The sequence below is a fragment of the Schistocerca cancellata genome, chromosome 12, assembly GCF_023864275.1.
Source record: "Schistocerca cancellata isolate TAMUIC-IGC-003103 chromosome 12, iqSchCanc2.1, whole genome shotgun sequence".
Classification (NCBI taxonomy): domain Eukaryota; kingdom Metazoa; phylum Arthropoda; class Insecta; order Orthoptera; family Acrididae; genus Schistocerca; species Schistocerca cancellata.
The window spans coordinates 109,503,078-109,524,862 of record NC_064637.1 but is presented as its reverse complement, the minus strand read 5'-3'; the positions used below and the strand labels follow the sequence as shown (position 1 = coordinate 109,524,862).

The 21,785-nt window shown below is 40.3% G+C and overlaps 1 protein-coding gene across 2 annotated transcripts in view; it reads right to left on the bottom strand.

Moving 5' to 3' along the window:
• Positions 1-21,785, bottom strand: part of LOC126109384 (disintegrin and metalloproteinase domain-containing protein 10) — a 512,346-nt gene that overhangs the window by 11,578 nt on the left and 478,983 nt on the right. For both annotated transcript variants that reach the window (XM_049914406.1, XM_049914407.1), the window contains exons 10-13: positions 21,146-21,323; positions 16,341-16,562; positions 10,991-11,107; positions 8,844-9,008 (exon numbers count right to left, since the gene is read on the bottom strand). In XM_049914406.1, the coding sequence (XP_049770363.1) occupies positions 8,844-9,008; positions 10,991-11,107; positions 16,341-16,562; positions 21,146-21,323 (682 nt within the window). The remainder of the gene's footprint in view (positions 1-8,843; positions 9,009-10,990; positions 11,108-16,340; positions 16,563-21,145; positions 21,324-21,785) is intronic.

The window sequence follows — 21,785 nt, the reverse complement described above, 5'->3', positions numbered from 1 at the left end:
ACAACCTCATCCCCTTCAGAACACTCTCCATTACAACTAACACATTTGCTCTACTGGTCCTTCCACTACTCAAAGCATTTTTCTGTAGTCATCTTTAGAAATGGCCAACAGCTCCTCCCTCATTTTTATTCCTGACTTCTTCAGTGTTGTCAAACTGGTGTCCTTTCATACCCCTTTTCATTCGTGACAATAAGAAAACATCGCACAGAGTAAGGCAAGTAAGGTGCATGGGGCAGTGGAACCGTGTCATTTTTGGCCAAAACTGTCTAACACAGATGACTGTGTGTGTAGGTGCTTTGTGGTGATGGAAGAACCAGTCTCCTACCTACCAAAAATTCGCTGAAACGAGCTCCGAGGTAACCCAGTAATCTCTGACAGTTGATCAGTTGTCTGTTGATGGTCTGTGAGCACAAGCTCTCGAATTTTTTCAATATTTTCAGGCAGTAGATGGACATCCAGAATGTTGTTTGTCATTAATCGAAATTTGGCCTTTTTTAAATCAAGCAAACCACTCGTACAGTTGAGTCTTTCCCACATTACCAAATAGAAAACAAAAATTCACAGCTGCAAGCTGTTCACTTAAACTTGCCATCAAAAAGAACATAACAAGAACAAACACCACTAGCAAAAACAATCACTGATGATGAACAGAACAAGCCAGGTTGACAAGACAAGCGGCACTGAACTGGCAATGAGTGTCCAGTGGCAGAAATGTGTACTACACAAGTTCTGCCCATGGCAATTTTATCCCCTCTTTTCTTTTTTGGGAACTCCCTCATACTAGTATGTACATGATGCAGATACTAAATTATGTCGGCAACATTACGTAACAATTGAGCAACTTAAATTTATCTGCTACGTACACTCCTGGAAATGGAAAAAAGAACACATTGACACCGGTGTGTCAGACCCACCATACTTGCTCCGGACACTGCGAGAGGGCTGTACAAGCAATGATCACACGCACGGCACAGCGGACACACCAGGAACCGCGGTGTTGGCCGTCGAATGGCGCTAGCTGCGCAGCATTTGTGCACCGCCGCCGTCAGTGTCAGCCAGTTTGCCGTGGCATACGGAGCTCCATCGCAGTCTTTAACACTGGTAGCATGCCGCGACAGCGTGGACGTGAACTGTATGTGCAGTTGACGGACTTTGAGCGAGGGCATATAGTGGGCATGCGGGAGGCCGGGTGGACGTACTGCCGAATTGCTCAACATGTGGGGCGTGAGGTCTCCACAGTACATCGATGTTGTCGCCAGTGGTCGGCGGAAGGTGCACGTGCCCGTCGACCTGGGACTGGACCGCAGCGACGCACGGATGCACGCCAAGACCGTAGGATCCTACGCAGTGCCGTAGGGGACCGCACCGCCACTTCCCAGCAAATTAGGGACACTGTTGCTCCTGGGGTATCGGCGAGGACCATTCACAACCGTCTTCATGAAGCTGGGCTACGGTCCCGCACACCGTTAGGCCTTCTTCCGCTCACGCCCCAACATCGTGCAGCCCGCCTCCAGTGGTGTCGCGACAGGCGTGAATGGAGGGACGAATGGAGACGTGTCGTCTTTAGCGATGAGAGTCGCTTCTGCCTTGGTGCCAATGATGGTCGTATGCGTGTTTGGCGCCGTGCAGGTGAGCGCCACAATCAGGACTGCATACGACCGAAGCACACAGGGCCAACACCCGGCATCATGGTGTGGGGAGCGATCTCCTACACTGGCCGTACACCACTGGTGATCGTCGAGGGGACACTGAATAGTGCACGGTACATCCAAACCGTCATCGAACCCATCGTTCTACCATTCCTAGACCGGCAAGGGAACTTGCTGTTCCAACAGGACAATGCACGTCCGCATGTATCCTGTGCCACCCAACGTGCTCTAGAAGGTGTAAGTCAACTACCCTGGCCAGCAAGATCTCCGGATCTGTCCCCCATTGAGCATGTTTGGGACTGGATGAAGCGTCGTCTCACGCGGTCTGCACATCCAGCACGAACGCTGGTCCAACTGGGGCGCCAGGTGGAAATGGCATGGCAAGCCGTTCCACAGGACTACATCCAGCATCTCTACGATCGTCTCCATGGGAGAATAGCAGCCTGCATTGCTGCGAAAGGTGGATATACACCGTACTAGTGCCGACATTGTGCATGCTCTGTTGCCTGTGTCTATGTGCCTGTGTCTATGTGCCTGTGGTTCTGTCAGTGTGATCATGTGATGTATCTGACCCCAGGAATGTGTCAATAAAGTTTCCCCTTCCTGGGACAATGAATTCACGTTGTTCTTACTTCAATTTCCAGGAGTGTTTTATGCAAAGGAAAATGGAAAGTTGGAAGCCAGATGTAGATTTCATGTAGGTGAAAAAAACATTCATCGGTGGTGCGCAGAAGAAGAAAAGTCTTAAATAGTTTGGAAAGTCTGTGTTCAGTTCTAGAGCAAAAGAACAAATATCCAGATATGGAAAGAGATGTACCTGATTTTGTAGTTTAATACAGGAAATTTGGAAATGCTGCTACAACTGAACGCTACAAAATAACATGAACATTTTGCAAATGGAATTTATGCAATGAAATAATCTTGTTGCAGAACTACAATTGTGCAACAACTCCCTCAAGCTTACAAAAACAATTTGTCACATTTCCAGCATTAAAGGAACTAGCATCAATGCAGAAGTTGTTATTTATATTTCCAAACAGGGAATGCAGGCCAAACAATGGGCTATTCTGATATGCCGAACAGCACTACAGTAAACAATGCAGGGAACCTTGTGTACATATGACACCAAAAAGCAGCGGTCCAGTGGTTTGTCTCTTCAAAAGCAGTAATGTATTTGCAAACAATGTGTAAGTTTTTGTCCTACTTTCTTCTCATGTATTTTATGGGTTACAAAATTAGGTACAGTAACTTGTAATGATATTTATTTCAACCCAGAAGATGTGTTTACATGTCATTTTGAAACTGAGAGTTTATGATCTGAGGAAAATATCTCTATTATAGGCTGCACCAAGATTTTTTAAACCAAAATTTAAGAAAAATAGTGCAGCCTATATTCATGCAAATATGGTAGTTTCCATTTTCATAAGGCACGCATAACAGCAAAGATAGTGGTGCCACAGCAAAGATAGTGGTGCCGCTCTTAGGTTGGAATGCACCTTGAACCAATACGCCTTGTGCGGTGGAGAATTAATGCTGTTTCTTTGGTCGTCTCTGAGCCACATGCTTTCAAAATGTTTGCTGCCATCTCAAGCCCCACCAGTTGTGTGGTATGTTCTGTAATAAGGTTTCTTGTGGGAAAAACTGTAAAGCTAATGAAATCCATCCAAAACTTTGTGAAGCTTATGGGCCAAATGTAAGGAGTGAAGGTGGTGTAAGACGCCAACACCGTATGTTCAAAAACAGGTGAATGAACCAGTGTCCACGATGAAGAGAAAAGTGGACAACCAAGTATTACAAATGCAGATCTGATTCATTTAGTTGATGAAAGAGTTTGAGAAAACCACAGATTCAACATTTGGAGCTTTGTGTTCATTTTCCAGTGATTAGTCATACTCTTCTGTTAAAAGCTATTACAGAAGATTTGGGCTGCTGGAAATTTAATGTCAGATGGACACCTAAACACTTTCTGAAGAACAAAATGTTCAGCATATGGCAGAAAATGATGCTTTTCTTGACCACACTGTGACAGAGGACAAGACATGTACGCAGTATGTGAATGCAAAAACAGAACTTCAGTCAATGCAGTGCAACCATACTGGGGCACTTGTGAAACCCTCAAAGTGTCGTCAAACACTTTTCCAGTCAGAAACTCATGGAAACTGCCTTCAGGGACAGAATAGGAATTTTGCTAGTGCAGTCCTTGGAGAGAAGTGACACAATTACCACTGAAAGTTACTGTAACACACTAACAAATTAGAGGAGTGACATATAAAACAAATGTCATGGCACATTGAGTCTGGGTTGCTTTTACTGCATGACGACACCCTCCAGCACACTGTGAAACGTACTTTAAACGAACTGTGAGAGTTCAAATGGGAAGTACTAGGTCATACACCCTATAGCCCGAATTTGGTGCCTAGCAATTACTGACTCTTGGTTCACATGACGAAGCAGCTTGGCTAGAATTGGTTTGGCAGTGACAGAGCAGAAAACCAGTGTCGTAGGTTGCTGTCAGTCACAGGCAGCAGAATTCTATGACTCCAGACTTTCAAAACTTGTCAGATTCTACGACAAATGTCTCAATGTCACTGGAAACTAAGTGAAAAAACAACGTAGTATGTGTAGTTTCACAGTATCATAAAATGATTTCTGTAACTTCACTCACTTTTTTTCAATAACTTGGAGTTACTTTATGAATAGCACTCATATATGACATACACCGAGGAAAATGGCAAGTATTACACCACATACACTTTGACTGAATGCTAACAAAGTAATACTCTAGTATCTGTATGCCCTGCATACCTGCAAGATTCATTGATTAAACAGTCATACTTATGTGAGCATATTGTCTGTATTTTCAGTACAGAAAAAAGCCTTTATTCAGATAATGAATGGTGTGACTGCATAATGGCTACTTGATGCATCTAACGATGCTGGAACTTTTCACACAGAGAGTGCAACACAGCATACCAAAAGGATGAGCATATGCAGGTTATTACCACCTTTCACACTTTGTGAAAGGCTGAATCATCGACACGCGGAGAAGGGAGCATCATAAGGTTGCCAAGACAATGCAGTGCAGTGACAGCAGAATGAGTGGTGATGAAATGGACTCAGGACATCAGTGCAGGCAGAAAAATAGGCACAGGTCCTTTGAGAAGAAGTATTCCAAGACAAAATTGGTTCAAATGGCTCTGAGCACTATGGGACTTAACATCGGAGGTCATCAGTCCCCTAGAACTTAGAACTACTTAAACCTAACTAACCTAAGCACATCACACACATCCATGCCCGAGGCAGGATTCGAACCTGCGACCGTAGCAGTCGCGCGGTTCCGGACTACAGCACCTAGAACCGCATGGCCACCGCGGCCGGCTATTCCGTGACAAAATCATAGGATTGTTTCTCTAGCTCTGACAAATAGACAGATGGCAATAACTGAAATCTGGGCACAGCTTACAGGCAGAATGTCACCAATACCTGGAAACTGGGTGAGATGTTGAGTTTCCACAAGTCATCTGTCACCGACTAAAGATACTTGCACTGTGCAAATCCAGAATGAACTGGAACATTAAGTGACCTTCTGTTGTATTCACAAATGAATCTCGCTTCTGTCTGTGGCAGTCAGATTGACACAACCCTGTCTGTAGACAACCTGGTGAAAGGTCACAGGAAGCAGTAATTCTCAAGATCCAAACCTCTCCAACTCCTGGAGTAACGGTGTGGGGAGTGACTGGATGAGACAAAAGAACTGATAACTGTTAAGGGACATCGAATGTTTGCCAGTATGCGGCAAGTATGGTAAACCCTACTGGTCATAATCTTCACAATCAGGCTACCAACTGATAATATTCCAGCAGGATAATGCAAGACGCCACACCACAGATACCCTGAAGACTATACCGACTCTTGACTTACTTGTTCAGTTACCTGATTTATCATTCACAGAGAACTTGCAGGCTGTGATGGGAAGATGCATGCTTTCATACCAGGCCCAACCAGCAGTCTTCATGCTCTGACAATGTTTGTGTTTCAGTCATGACAAGAAAAACTACTTCACCAAGTTTTGCAGCTGTCGAACTGGTGCATCGAGGCATAAAACTTTACACTTTTGTCGGTTCTTCATTTACAGACAACTGAATAGTTAAGAGCCAGTGAATGACATTCTTTGATAAATGGGTTATACAAAAAGCACAAGTAAAGAATGTGTTTCAGAGGATTATCGTATTTACTCGAATCTAAGCCGCACACAGATGTAAGCCGCACCTAAAAAATGAGACTCGAAATAAAGGAAAAAAAATTTCCCGAATCTAAGCCGCACCTGAAATTTGAGACTCGAAATTCAAGGAGAGAGAAAAGTTTTAGGCCGCACCTCCAAATCGAAACAAAGCTGGTCCATTGTAATATGAGACACAATTTAGGTCGAATGAATGACAATACACCTACAGTAGTTTGGTTCGAGTCGTAAGCTTAGCAGTTAAACTTTACCAGGTAACTCTTGCTATGCGTCAGGCGCTCCATCCGTATTTGTACGGGTACCCTTCCTTTTTCACATTCTTCGTCTGGTTTGAATCGATTGCTTATTTTGCTTTCATCTGATAAGTGCCGTTTTCTTTGTTATAGGTGTTTACGTCACTCTAAGCTGAAAATGCATTACTGTACTGTGTCATGCATTGTTTGTCGCATTCTTATAGTGTGTGTTTACGGCCTGTTGCCGCTCACGGCATGGCTTGCTTTTGTGCGCGCTACCGCTGCTTATGAGAGAGAGAGAGAGAGAGAGAGAGAGAGAGGAATCGTCTCATTAGCAAAACAACGGCAAGAGACTGCTATTTGTTGTTATATAGACTGCTGCTTTCTTTGATAATGATCAACAAGAACCATATAATAGACTGCGTATGATAGAACATGTTCTGAACGAGAGTTAGGCGAAAATTTTTCTCCGTTTGAAAATCTTTGCGGCTGCTTCTTTAGTACATCAAATTCTGCACAGAAATTAGAGTCATCTTAAATTTAAAAATCTAGTCTGTTGCCGTGCTTCATTTCTGACTATCACTATTAGGCATAAGTATAATACAAATATAAACATGACACGATATGTATATTCTTCCGCGTTTGCTGTTGTCTCACTCTAGTTTTGTAGTTTATTAGGCAGACAGGATTTAAATGAGATAGCAGCAAACACGAGAGAATACATGGCAAAATGTTTATGTTCTTATTATTCTTATGGCGAAGAGAATACTGTATGTGATTCAAATTTCATCAGGTTCCTATTGGCAACTATCTCTTCTCACAGGTAGAAAAAAATTCAGAACATAGAGTTGGCCATATTGACAAACATCCCAAACAGTCTTGCCAGTCGGATTTTCGTAGTACATTGAAATTCTGCTACATTTGAAGATGAACAATACGGAATTTGTATTTACTTCGCTGGATAATGTATGAAAATGTAGGGTTGAAACTCGGGGCGGAGAAAAAAAACCTCGTCTTCCATCTTTTTTTAAATTTATTTACTGACGCAGAGGTTTTGGCCCCAGTATGTATCTTTGTGCCTACAAAGCATGCCTGTGTAGCGCTACATATATTCGACGGCAGAAATTAGTTGTGGCGGCACCTACCAACATTTTTCAGAACTTCTGCTTGCTTTGCACTCGATTCTAAGTCGCAGGCGGTTTTTTGGATTACAAAAACTGGAAAAAAAGTGCGGCTTAGATTCGAGTAAATACGGTATGCCTCTATCAGCAGGCAGATTTATGTCAATAAGGCATCGATGATATGTAAGTATGACGTTTTTAAGAAACAGTGGTCACAAGCTGGTTTTTCAGTTATATTTACATCACATACACTTTGTATGGCAACCTAAATATACACTATATAATGTAAATTTGATAAACTGGGGCCTGTGACAGGTTGCCCACAAAATTCATACATATAAAGCATCAATACCTTCCTGACTGACATATACCTGATATAAGTACAACCCTTCAAAATGCATAGAGGGAAATTAATAAATGTGACTACCTTCAATCAGTTGTATTTTTAACTGAATAAAAGTCCAGCGACTGTCCGTATTTCAGTTTCTTACATTGAAAACTCAAAAACAGTTAAACAGTGAACATCCAAACATATTATAAAAAAGGATGTATGCATGTAAATGTGTCCGTATTCCTCCTAAACCACTGGATCAATTTCAATCAAACTTGGTACACATATCCCTTACTGTCCAGCAACAGCTGTCGTATGGGTAAAAGCTATCTACCTACCATGGTTCAGGAGATATGATGCTACAAACAACGAAACACGCGAAAAATTGCAGCACTGTGCATGCCATTTGAACTTATTATTTCTTTGCTACTAACTCCATTTGCAATGCATTTTGCAAACTATATGTACACAAAATTGAATTTACCTACACAGATCTATCTTTGTATGACACACAGTTTAAGAGATATGATATCATAAACACTGAGTTGCATGGAAAAATGCCGCACCATGAATGAAGTTTTAGTACAATTACTCTTTACTACTAAGACACTCCTACAGATGACTCAACTTAAGAAAATCTTTGACACCTGACAGGGCTTTTGATAACTTTTAACCATGAAGCGCAAATGGCTGTAAGCAGAAACACGAGCCATCTGTAGAGCAATGAAGAGGCATCGACACAGAGATGTTTAGAAAATCGTGTGCAGACACACAAAGCAGCTACACCCAGCTTACAGAAACCATTGAGAATCACGTCACACCAAGTCTATTGCAAGAGTACATGTAAGGTTTTGTTTCTTACAGAAATTGGTAAAATGAATACCCCAGCAATGCCAGATTTTCAGCTTATTTCTTTATAAAACATACAAGGGTCATTCCAATCAAAATATACAACATATTTCAAAAATTCAACTTTCATTCCACATCTTTGCTATTCATTGGGGTCACTGAAACATTCTTCCCATTCGTATTCAAATCATCAGTGTAGCAAATAGACCAAAAACAACAAATACTGCTGAATGAGAACAACACATTAAGAGAATAAATAGTCTTTAGTATCCACAATAAAGCATTTTCCACAATAAAGTATTTAAGAGCTAACAAGTCATGTCCCCAATTTCTCAAGGAGGATCTTAAATGTCACAGATGAAATAAATGACAATGCAAGTATATATGAAGTGTGCCAAATGCAGATCAATGCTGACTCACCATTCTTCTAAGTGTGCTCATGGGGTGACGCAGTGTTTCGCTAAAGCGTCGGGCAGGTGGCTTCTTTGGATTCGATGAGGGTGTGTGGACAGCACAGCACTTTATGAACAGTCCCATGAAGATGATGAACGCTACGCCCATCAACAGAACTGCCCACCAGTATTCCTGCAAGAAAATACAGTTGAAAGTTTTGAAGTGTTCAGCCATATGTAACTACTAACTAATGTGTTTTTCATTGCATGTAATGGTGTTCAGGACAGACCGTTTCATCGCCTGTTGTAAATTTATATCAGAATCAGGATCACAGTTTTATTATCTCATTTCATATAGACATAAGTCACTGATTTAATGTACAGGGAATTGTTCAATGTAAATAAGGTAATCGAGACATATACAGTATTGAATAAACCCAATTAATCACAATTTACAACTATCAGTGCATGTTTTATCACATTCCTCTACAGAGACAGCTTTATCGACATTGAAAAATTCTACAAGTCAATAATAACATCTTCGCAAAAGGATGACATCTAATTTTTCTTTCAGCATCATGAAATTTTCTTTTCATTGCTTTTAGTATCATACATATGTTGAAAATGGTTCCTTATTGATTAATATTTATGACTTGTTATATATAAAAATAAACAGTTCACAAATTTAAATACATGGAATAGCTAAAATATATAGATCCCTAAATAGCAGTTGGCATGACTCATTAGGCTCAATATTAAATATACTTCTAATAATAACTTTTTTCAGTAACAGTAGCCTGTTCACACTAATTGCATTACCCCAGAAGATTATTCTAATCTTACAACGGACCCAAAGTAGCTGTAACAAACAACTTTCCTAGTCACTTGAGTACTACAGTATATCCCTTGTGAATGCAAGATTGTTTAAGCTGTTTGCCAAGTAGCTTATGTGGGAAGACGATAATTCTCCCTCTCTTTCTACAACTAACCACAGGGATTTGACAGAATCTGCATACCTAAGTTACTGATTTGACTTTGATCAGTTAGTTTTAAACTGTAGTTGTTGAGCCTTTATCCTATTCTAATTTCACCAATATTCTAAGCTGTTTGGTTATCTCCCCCCCCCCCCCTCCCACTTGCAATTCACACAGATCTACTGGAATATGATTTGAACTGAATCAAAAGCAGTACAGTATCATTCATTCTGCATCTTTCTAATTTATGGAGCAGTGGTGAGTGGATTAGACAGTGAAAAACCTTTTGTTACATCACAGCAAATTCCTGTGACAAACATCCATTTAATAAATGTAATTTCTATACATCTGTTGTTGTTATAAACAGTGGGTTAAAGAGAACATGAATCGTACCACACACAAAAATCAACCTCGTATGTGACCTACAATTCCTCAAAGTTTTCTGGTAATAATACTGTATATCAACACTTGTCACGCAGTGCTATGAAAAGCTAAACAGCGCATACAATAGCAAAATGGGAGAGTCAAAGAGTACGACACAGGGCCTCTTCCCACAACAATGATGAGAGCCAATCCGCAGTTATGAAAGGGTATGTCCATCTTCTTCTTCCTCCTCATAGTCTCTCTTTTATGGGAATCATTTTTATTCCACTCTGGACATTCTCGACGATTAACTCACCACAATCCAGTGAGTGGGTTACGACAATGTAATTTCCAAACAATAATACGTTGCAGCAGAGCAACAAAGTTTTAATTCAATATATATACAAAGAGTAGTGAAATATTTCGATAGATAACTCATGCCAACTGAAACTACCTATACTGAATGTCACCTTTATCCCACAACATCATGGTTGTGTGGCATAGGACATCATATATGCATGAACAGAAAGAGAAGAGAACAGACTACTGACAATATATTTTTGCATCTATATTATTTTTTCGAAAATAGGTTGTGGTTACTGACAGATTTGTAGTGTAGTCCTTGGTCTAGCTAAGGCTGAAATGTGACAATTTGGTTGTGATCTGGCAAAGTGGTATAAAAGCTTTCAGTTAATCTGATAATTCTATTGTGAATGAATTAATTATTCCTAGTACTTTCCTAATAATATGTGGTCAATGCAGAAAGTTATGTACAACTGGACGGTATTTTGTTGACAGGACGGTAAATCAGAAGGGAGAATTTTCTACGGATACCCACCGTGATCCACTGAGCAACAGTGAGCAACGTCTCCTTATTGAAGAGGAGATTCTTGAGCCGAGCCAGCGGCCCCTCAGCATCCACAGCTCTGCATTTGTAGAACACATCACAGTAGCCCTATGGCAAAAAATAAAAATACTGACACGCTTATAAAATTATTAAGGGAGCAGATTTATCAATATGTTTCAAGATATATCAAATAATTATATATCTATTTGAATATCATTTAAAACATTATCTGGAAGACAAGAAAATGCAAATCATACCCATTAGTTCAATTATTTACAGTTGAAGATTGGCAGAGACATAGTTCAGCTGACACTACTCTCATGTGGTGTTTATCTGACAGTTTTCCAAAAACTTTTAAGTGCTACAATACAGCAGTGAATGTGAATGAAAGGTAAGGGTTTAATGCTCATCGATAGTGGGGTCACAAGAGATGTAGCTGAGGAAGGACAGGGAAGGAAAACAGTAATGCCTTTTGAAAGGAACCATCCCAGAATCTGCGATTCAGGACAATCATGAAAAGTGAAAAATTGGATGGCTAGACGGGGGATACGAACCGCTGTCCTCTGGAATAGGAGATCAGTGTGCTACCAACTGTGCCTCTTAGGTTTTTCTGATTATTTAAGTCTCAAAATAAAATATTTAAACTGGTTTGAAACACAGTTTTCTTTTAATAGATGTTAATAATGTCACTAGAGCATTCAAAAACTGTGACAATGTGCAATAACATCGTAGGGTGGAGAAAAACCAGACACACCAACATCAGTCTTCATGATAAGTTTTGGAATCCCTATTCCAGTCAAGTGAAGGAACTGAAGATTTTGAATCACTATTTCAGTCAACTGAACTAAGTGATCGGCCCTGCTACAGTCGATGCAGTTGTTTGTGCAAGCAAACGATCACATGAGCATATAAGAATTAAGACCAGGCCTACAATGGAAATTTGATTTTATTTGACATGCTTAAGATGAAAATAAAGGGATAATGACAAGTCTGTTGAAATACAGGTGGGAAAAAGGAAGGGGGTGGGGGCATATAGGAGCAATCATTCGAAGCAAAGAAGTCTCAATACGAACGGGCTCTAAAATGCATGCCCTAAAAGCTATGTACACCACTTCATTTTCAATGCTGTGAAACAAATCTTTTTTTTACTGTAAGTTGTTTGCTGGCACTTTTAAGAGTGGTAGCATGGACCAAAACAAGGAAAGAAATGTGCAGTAAACATGGGCTCTAAAAGTACATACTTTAAGAGCTATGAGCACTTAAGTCATCTTTGCTACCATGCAACACATCTGTTCTAACGAACAAGTGCACACAGCTTGTAAGGTATGCATTTTAAAGCCCAAGCAAAGAGCTTGCAGTAGAAGAGATTTGTCTCACAGTGTCGAAAATGAACAATTGCCCATAGCTCTTTATGCGTGCCTTTTTAAGAGCTTTGAATGATCATTCCTGAATATTGGCCACTCCTCCTGGGTATCTTTTGTAGTGGATCAGAATGAGCACGTGGGTAAGTAAGAGAAGATGAAAGTTGGAAACAAAATGTAATACTTGTTTTAACAACTGGACTGTGATGATGGTGGACTGATAATTATCTCAAATAATATGGAGGGAACAACACTGATGTCAGTTTCCTGTTACTTCACCAAACATTACAACTGCAATGACGGTAACTGGAAAATAACTGTTAGAGATTTTGCTGGAATTGGAGAGTCTGAGGTTGCTAGGTCCATGCTTAGGAATATATTATGATGTACATAGGGGATTACTGCACATGAAAAACATGATGATCACCACAGTAGGAGCCCAGCATTGATAAAGCACATTAAAGAAACAAAGGAATTACAATGCAACAAGTCAGTCCTTATTATTAACATAATTCAATGTAGAGTACTAGCATACTCATGCACATTAGTCAGCTTTAGTTTCCTGCTCGGTTGAAATTACGAAAAGCCCTTCTCTGAAAAATATGTAGTAGACACTTGATTAGCCAGAATAATTGTTGTACATCATTCAGATAATAAAAAATCCAGATAATTGAATATACAAAGAAGAAAAGTGATTTTTGTTTTATTACTCTAGGAAGATACCCCATGTCAACTTGCATATGGTTATCTGGCAGGTATGTTATCGTATGGTTGGTTGGTTGGTTGTTTTGGGGGAAGAGACCAAACAGCGAGGTCATCGGTCTCATCGGATTAGGGAAGGATGGGGAAGGAAGTCGGCCGTGCCCTTTCAAAGGAACCATCCCAGCATTTGCCTGGAGCGATTTAGGGAAATCACGGAAAACCTAAATCAGGATGGCCGGACGCGGGATTGAACCGTCGTCCTCCCGAATGCGAGTCCAGTGTGTTACCACTGCGCCACCTCGCTTGGTTATGGTTGTATATCTAGAGTTAATACATACTGTTAAATGTATATTTAAAAAAAAATTAGACTTATTGAAATCAATCGGTGTTTATTAGCAGATTAGAAACCCATTTCCTATGGACATACATATTTTCCTAAAATACTGCAATCTTAATCACGAAATACTTAACAAAAGATACCTAGGACACTCACAGTAGTTTAATTTTGTTTAAAATATTTGATAACTGCCATTTGACATAATTTTTTCTTTTCAATTGCTGCTTCACTACAAAATTGTTTTAACTGTAGAAAACTCATGGTATCAGACTTTTTGTTTTTCCAATCATTTGAAAGCTGTTTCAAGGGCTCAAAATGCTTCTGTGTGAGATAGTTGGGCATTATTTTATGCATCTACATTTTCTCCTGTTTCATCTTGTCATATTTTCTGCTGTTCATTTGCCTGCAATATTGTTTCAACAATTTCATCATCTGACCTGCTCTGAAAACCTAGATTATTATTGTAACAAGTGAGGCACTCTTTCACATAATCGGGATTACAATCCTGGCTCACAGTATTTGTATGTTTGTCATTAGCTCATTTATCCTCGAAAACAGAATCATCCATATCAGTTATTGAATTTTTGTGTTCCTGTTTCAGTATTCTGTTACAAGCTTTGTTCAAAGTCTTCCTCTAAATCAAATCCCTCACATTTACAACCATGTAACAACACTGCTTTCAATTCATGTGCCTGATAAATGACAAAACAAGTTTTATATTATCTTCATCAACAGATAACAGTCTACCATATATAAAACATGTTTCTATAAAGCCATTTCAATGTTTCAATAACACTTAACAAAGATGTATTAGCATGCAAAAATTTTACTGTACACATTTCATTTTCTCTCTCTTAACAGTTCAACCAAAGGATGATTGGAGCATTATCCAGTAAAAGTATGACTTTTCCTTGTTTACCAATTTTGTTTTGAATTTTTTTTCACTTCAGGAATAAAACTGTCATCATACTATCTAACGAATATTTTTGTGCTCATCCATGCGCTATTTGGTTTTTATAAATTACGGGAAAGTTGATATTTTTCAGGCATCTGATGTGTTTGGATTTTCTGATTACAAGCAGAGGCATTTTAAGGGTCCGACTAGTGTTTGCACAAACTAATATTGTTACTCGCTCTTTGCTAGTTTTATATGCTGGAGCTGAGCTCTGTTGCTGATAAGCTAGAGATTTTGACAGTAATGATTTCCAGTTTAATCCTGTTTCACCAGTGTTGCAAACAAAGTCCATGTCATACTCATTTTGATCCAATTCTTTCTTAAAACCATCTTTAAAAGAATTTGCTGCATGTACATCAGCCGACTTTTTTCATTTTGTACTTCTAATTTTCGAATTACATGATGAGATTTAAACCTGTACAACCATCCACAAACAATTCATTTCTACCCATTTTTATTTAACTGCAGTGCTTTTCACAGAGCTAAGGTTGTCTAGTTGACTGTTTTTGTAAAAACGGTCAATACAAAGCTTCCTCCAAAAGTTCATTTTTCAGTTTCTTCATCACTTTTTGGTGTTTACTCCTGTCTTCACTATCAAATTTGCAGATATACTTCAAAACTGAATTGGTATTCTTCTTAATCTCATCAAAGTACCTAGAGCATACTTATGGGTCACTTATGACTTTTTCCAATAAATCAATAATGTTTATTTTATCTTTTAGTGATAACACCAGTCTCTCAGGCTCACACAGTTTTAAGACCAGACACAGCACAGTGACGTAGTAACTGGCAACTGTCTAACTCAAACAATAATGAAACATGTGGGTCAGAGATCATGCGGGGTGTGTGCAAGCAGTGTCAGTGCAACATGTCCTTGTACACATGGACAAGGCTACGAAGCTATTCGCTAACGGTTGACAATCTGGATAACTGCAAATTTGAATAACTGAGGTCCAGATAATCGAGTCTGCAATGTGTATGGCTTTTACGAAGCCACTACTACGTTGTGCATAGTTAAAAAATGGTGTACTTTGTAATGGTTCTTTATTTACGTGACCATTATGGCACTCCAACCCCAGTTCTCGATACCAGTAATATCGTACTACTTTTCTGCAAAGTAACAGACATATTTTTGTGACAATATTCACATTTGGTTATATTAATGTATAGGTACTCCAATGTATCGATATATTACAGTGATATGGTTCTTGTGTGTATTCATTTCTGTGAGATTGTCATAATCTTTGACTTACTTGTAACCGTTTTGGCGCGAAAGCACACAGAGCAGCCTTTATTTCACTTTGCAGAAGTTAAGTTGTTATTTCACTTCGTAAAATAACAGTCAAGTCTTGTGTTTGGTTAAAGTGGAAATTAAATATATGAAGATTGATACAAAACTGTTTTCTTGATGATGTGACAATTAAGAAGAAGTATATGTGAATTTACAAGAAGTTTAATAAAAATGTGGATCGTGAACATCAAGTCAAAAATTATTTCTACCATACCATTGTTCTGATCTGGGATTGTTTGATCATTAAGAATTTCCTGAAAAACGCATTTCTTAGGTCTTCAAATATTGCTAAAATACAGATCTGGACCTTCTAGCAGTCAAAGTGGAATCAACCTAGAATCAACAAGATGAGCCATAACAACTTCGACTAAATCTACGTGGGAATCCATTCAAGATGTGCCAAAAGTAATGACATTTTTACATTGACTTCATTATTTCCATTCTGACGATACCATCCACAGTCGATAACTTTGTTGCTGCCCGACAAAGCAAACATATGCTGCGTGAGCAACATTAATAATCTGTTTTCTAACCTACTTTGCAAGTGGTGGTATTATTAGAACTTTCAGTGTACCCTCAATTTGGAGAGAGGAAGAAACATCTTCATGAGATAGCTAGGTGCTGTTACACACACACACACATACACACACACACACACACACACACACACACACACACACACACAAAAAGCATACCTGGAAGTTATCACAGGGAGAGCCCGGCCGCAGACTAATGCCACCGGGAGGCAGGCCGACAGCAGCGGCGAACTCGCTGGTGCTGCGGCAGGTGGCGGCGTCCGTGCCATTCTGGCAGGCGAGCTCGCACAGCCGCCGCTTGTCCGTGCCCGAGCTCAGGAAGCACTCCGTCATGTTCCACTCGAGGCAGATCGAACCGGTGCACTCCCCGTTGATGCACAACTGCAATATAATACACTGCGTCTCAGCACGAGTCGCACACTAGTAAACATTGTCTAAAACATGACACATTCCTAAGTTAAACATAATTTTGGAATACAGTAGAGTCTCGATAGTTTGATGTGAATGAGACCGGAACCACCTCAAACTACTGAAACCTCGGACTGTCGAAATTTAAATGGGGAAAAAGAAATATTATGATATTGTAAGTAATACAGGTCAAAATATGAACTTTATTAAAATAAAAGTATTTACACATGCATTTGCATTGGCAGAATAACAATAATTATTTATTTAGACAAGTAATAGTGAAGTGTCTTTTGTTTGGCGAAGCTGCAACGTTTCCTCGCGGCAATGTCACGCCACCGTGTCAGGAGCATTAGGTCAGTTGGTGTCGCCTCAGGCTGTTGTTCCACGTAGCATACGGCGGCCTCGAGAGCAGCGTAGCCATCGGTGTGACTCATCATTGGTGCAGCCTCTGCCTTGTCATCCTCGTCACTGTCACACTGCGATGGAATGTTAACTATGTGAGTTATAGAAGAATCTGTCACTTCCAACTGTTCGTCCGAATTTAACCACTCGCCTACTTCCACCCATTCTGCCTCTTCACACCCTAGCAATCTTCTGATTAAATTACACAATGGTTGATCGTCCTCATCTGCTAAATCTTCAGTTTCTGTGTCTGGCATACTTTCCTGTAGAATTTTCCTCCACGACTTAGAAATTGTGTCTGACTTTATTTCGCTCCAAGATTCGCTAATCAAGTACACAACATCCTTCAAAGTCACTTTCTTCAAAGCTCCTACAATGCTTTCATTGTCTTCAGAATGCAGGATTGACTGTAGGAATTGCCATCAATACTTTTTTTTTTTTAGACATTCCAGAACGCCCTGATCCACGGGTCGAATGAGACAGGTAATGTTCGGTGGGAAAAACAAGGTGCGGATACCGTTGCACTGCAGTTCTCCTGCACTTGGATGTGAGGACGCATTATCCATGAGCAAAATTGCTATGCATGGCAGTCCCCCATTTTTTAAAAAAATTCTTGCAGTCAGGTACAAATGAATTAAAAAACCAGTTCTTGAAGATTTCCTGATTCATCCAGGCATTATTTTGATGTGTATAGACAACCAGAAGAGCTGAGATGGATACATTCTTGAATGCTCTTGGCTTGGCAGACTTCCCAATCACAACTAGTTTTAGTTTGTGGTTTCCAGTTGCATTTGAAGGTGCCATAACTGTGAGCTGCTCTTTGCTTTTTTGTGCCCAGGAGCACTTTTTTCTTCACAAGAAGCAAATGTTCTCGCTGGTAACATTTTAAAATTTAGCCCAGTTTCGTCACAGTTATATATTTGTTCATCAGACAAATTCTCGTCAGTTATGATTTTTTCAAACTCGACAATAAATTTTGAAACGGCCTGAGCATCACCAGAGAATTTTTCTCCACATACGTCTAGTTGACGCACTCCATACCTCTTCTTCCACTTGTCGAGCCAGCCCACACTAGCAGCAAAATTGTCATCTCCTTCCTGTAGCTGTATTCTGAAAAACAAAGCTTTTTCTTGCAAGATTTGGCAAGAAATTGGAGCACCCTTCTGTCTCTGTTGGGTAAACCAAATGAACAATGCCTCACTTGTTTTTTCGAAGTCTGACTTCTTTATACTTCTTCGACTGAGAGATTTGTGTGAGCATTTCTGTGAAGAAAACTGTTCCAATTTACATCGGTTTCTTCGCCAGTCACCAACAGTAACTTCACCGACACCATATTCGAGAGCACCTTTTTTTTTATTGTTTCTCCTTTGTCAAGTCGTCTTAGTGCTTCTAATTTTAGATGCAAAGGCACAAATTTCCTCTTTTTTGTTACAACACTCATCTTTGTAACGTGTACAATGGAACACACAGCCAACAAACAAAGCAACGCACAACACTGTACAGCACAGGTACGTACTGGGAACTTAAGCAGCGTATGAACTCCCCAGTTTTGATCGGTAGCAGCCAGCAGCAGTGGGGGTATTTCGTGTCACACTCACAATGAAAGTGCTGGCAGGTCGACAGACACACAAACGAACACAAACATACACACAAAATTCAAGCTTTCGCAACAAACTGTTGCCTCATCAGGAAAGAGGGAAGGAGAGGGAAAGACGAAAGGATGTGGGTTTTAAAGGAGAGGGTAAGGAGTCATTCCAGTCCCGGGAGCGGAAAGACTTACCTTATGGGGAAAAAAGGACGGGTATACACTCGCACACACACACATATCCATCCACACATATACAGACACAAGCATATATATATATATGAGACTTACCAAACAAAAGCGCTGGCAGGTCGATAGACACACAAACATACACACAAAATTCTAGCTTTCGCAACCAACGGTTGCCTCGTCAGGAAAGAGGGAAGGAGAGGGAAAGACAAAAGGATATGGGTTTTAAGGGAGAGGGTAAGGAGTCATTCCAATCCCGGGAGTGGAAAGACTTACCTTACGAGGAAAAAAGGACAGGTATACACTCGCACACACACACATATCCATCCGCATATACACAGACACAAGCAGACATTTGTAAAGGCAAACGAAAGCACTGGCAGGTCGATATACACACAAACAAACACAAACATACACACAAAATTCAAGCTTTCGCAACCAACGGTTGCTTCATCAGGAAAGAGGGAAGGAGAGGGTAAGGAGTCATTCCAATCCCGGAAGCAGAAAGACTTACCTTAGGGGGAAAAAAGGACAGGTATACACTCGTATACACACCCATATCCAACCGCACACACCCAGACACAAGCAGACATGTCTGCTTGTGTCTGCGTATGTGCGGTTGGTTATAGGTGTGTGTGTGTGAGTGTATACCTGTCCTTTTTCCCCCCTAAGGTAAGTCTTTCTGCTCCCGGGATTGGAATGACTCCTTACCCTCTCCCTTAAAACCCACATCCTTTCGTCTTTCCCTCTCCTTCCCTCTTTCCTGATGAAGCAACCGTTGGTTGCGAAAGCTTGAATTTTGTGTGTCTGTTTGTGTGTCTATCGACCTGCCAGCGCTTTCGTTTGGTAAGTCACATGGAAACTCAAACTATCGAGACTCTACTGTAATACTCTCACAAATATTGGGCTAAGATGTGATGTATGAGGGCTATTTATAAATTCATCTCTAATTCATCATCAATCATTGCATTAAAGGGCCTTTAAAATGCACAGCAGATAAAACAAAAGAAATACCCACAAAAGAGCGAGAGAGAGAGCGAGAGAGAGAGAGAGAGAGTGGGGTACTCTGAACAAAATCCACGTGGGCATAAGGCCGCCTCATTCTGAAACTAAAATTATTATTTAAACTAATGTTTCACTGCCTTTGCACTTGTCCTCTTCATGGCACTGGACAGCACCAAAGACGGTGAAAAGTCAGTATAAATATTTAAATAATGATTTTAGTTTCAAAATGAGGTGTCTTAATGCCTTAGTGGATTTTGTTTGAGGTGTATGTCCTATTAATACTCCCATATGTCAACAGTTCCCTCTCATTAAGAATTGCTATCTGAAATCCTTATTGCTTGAATGGGAACAAGAGAACACGGTTCAAGACCATCAAGTGAGAGACAAGATATGTATTTTTCCATCTCTAACAACTGTTACAGCAGCTTTTTAGTCAGGAAAGGAAGGGGAGGAGGTGTGAGAAACAAGCAGATGGTGGCAGGGAAGGCGAAGAAGATGGAAGGCAGACGGAGTTGGAAAATTCGTTTTGGAATTCTAAAATTAGCTGTTTGTTCAATGCATCAGTTCAATTCTTCCAGTAGCTTGTTACATCTTTGACTTTTCTGAATAACAGCCATATACTTTTCTTTTTTTTTCTCTCTATCACCTCTGTCACTTTCGAATCCACACAGTGCATTGTCAATGTGCGAGATGGGAGGTGACAGAGGTACCTGCTCAAACAGTTTGGGGAAGGAACTTGAATACTTCAGTAGTTTTCCTTTCTGATAGGGTCTAGACATCTCATCATTTCAGATACAACAGTAGCACAATGCAGCTTCTGCCAGATAAAGGCTGTGTTTCCAACTGTGTCTCAAACCCAGAACATTGCCCAATTTTTCTTTCAGGGGCACTAGTCTTGTGTGAAGTTTGGAAGGAAGAAGAGAGGTAATGCCAGAATTAAAAATGTGAGGGTGGTTCATGAGTCATCCCTGATAACTCAGACAGTAAGAGCATTGCCATGTAAAGCAAGGCTCAGTCTTCAATCTTAGTCCACTACATATTTTCATCTCCCACGTAGTTTCAAAACAACATAAACTTTGCTGCAGAGTCAAAGAGGCACCAAATGTCTTCAATTATTTCCTACAGTTTTTAGCCAGTATAGTTTCCCTTAATACCATCAAAGCTCTTCCCTGATGTCCCAACCCATGTTCTACCACCCTGTCCTTTCTTCTAATCAAGGTTTTCCGCATGGTCCTTTCCTCAACAATTCTGCAGTGAACCTCCTGCTTTCTTATCTTATCAGTCCTCCACATTTTCCACATTCTTTGGTAATTTCACACGCTGAATGATTCCATTCTCTTCGTACTAGCACGGACAAAATGACGTGGTAGGTTACCTGTGTGCCCTCATTGCAGCGCGTCTTGTTGGCCTTGGGCATCGGCGCTGGGCACTCGGGCGAGCTGCCACTGCACTTGGAGCTCCAACTGCAGTCGGACTCCGAGCGGCAGAGGACGTTTTGCCGGCTGAGCACGAACTGGCACGTCTCACTGGAGCAACACGGCCCTTGGCTGGGGCTGCAACAACAGGAAACAAGGGTCAGAGGTGGTCTACTTCTAAAAGCAGGCCAGGGAAGTACACGGGGTTCACCTTACAAGTTTCCACAAACATCCGCCAAGTGCTGTTACTGAGGTGGGACATTGCAGATTCTGATTTTTGTCTCATCAAATTAACAGCAAATTTGAAAGTGACCAAACAATTTGTTTACAGTGACCGTTTAAAGACCAACTGTTGTGAAAACATAGAAATTTCATGTAACAGTTTCCCTTCAATTACTTTTTTTTTTTTTTAACAATTTTCATTAAGTTCTAACTCAAAAACAATTACCAGATTTCCATCATTCTACTTTTGGTAGCCAATCACCTTCAGGAAAGATAGTTTGCAGTTGGTTTATAGAATTCTGTCATGGCCATAACTCCAACTGCAATTAATTTCATCAAGGTCAACCAAAATAGGTTGCTGTTTTCAAGACAGATGAA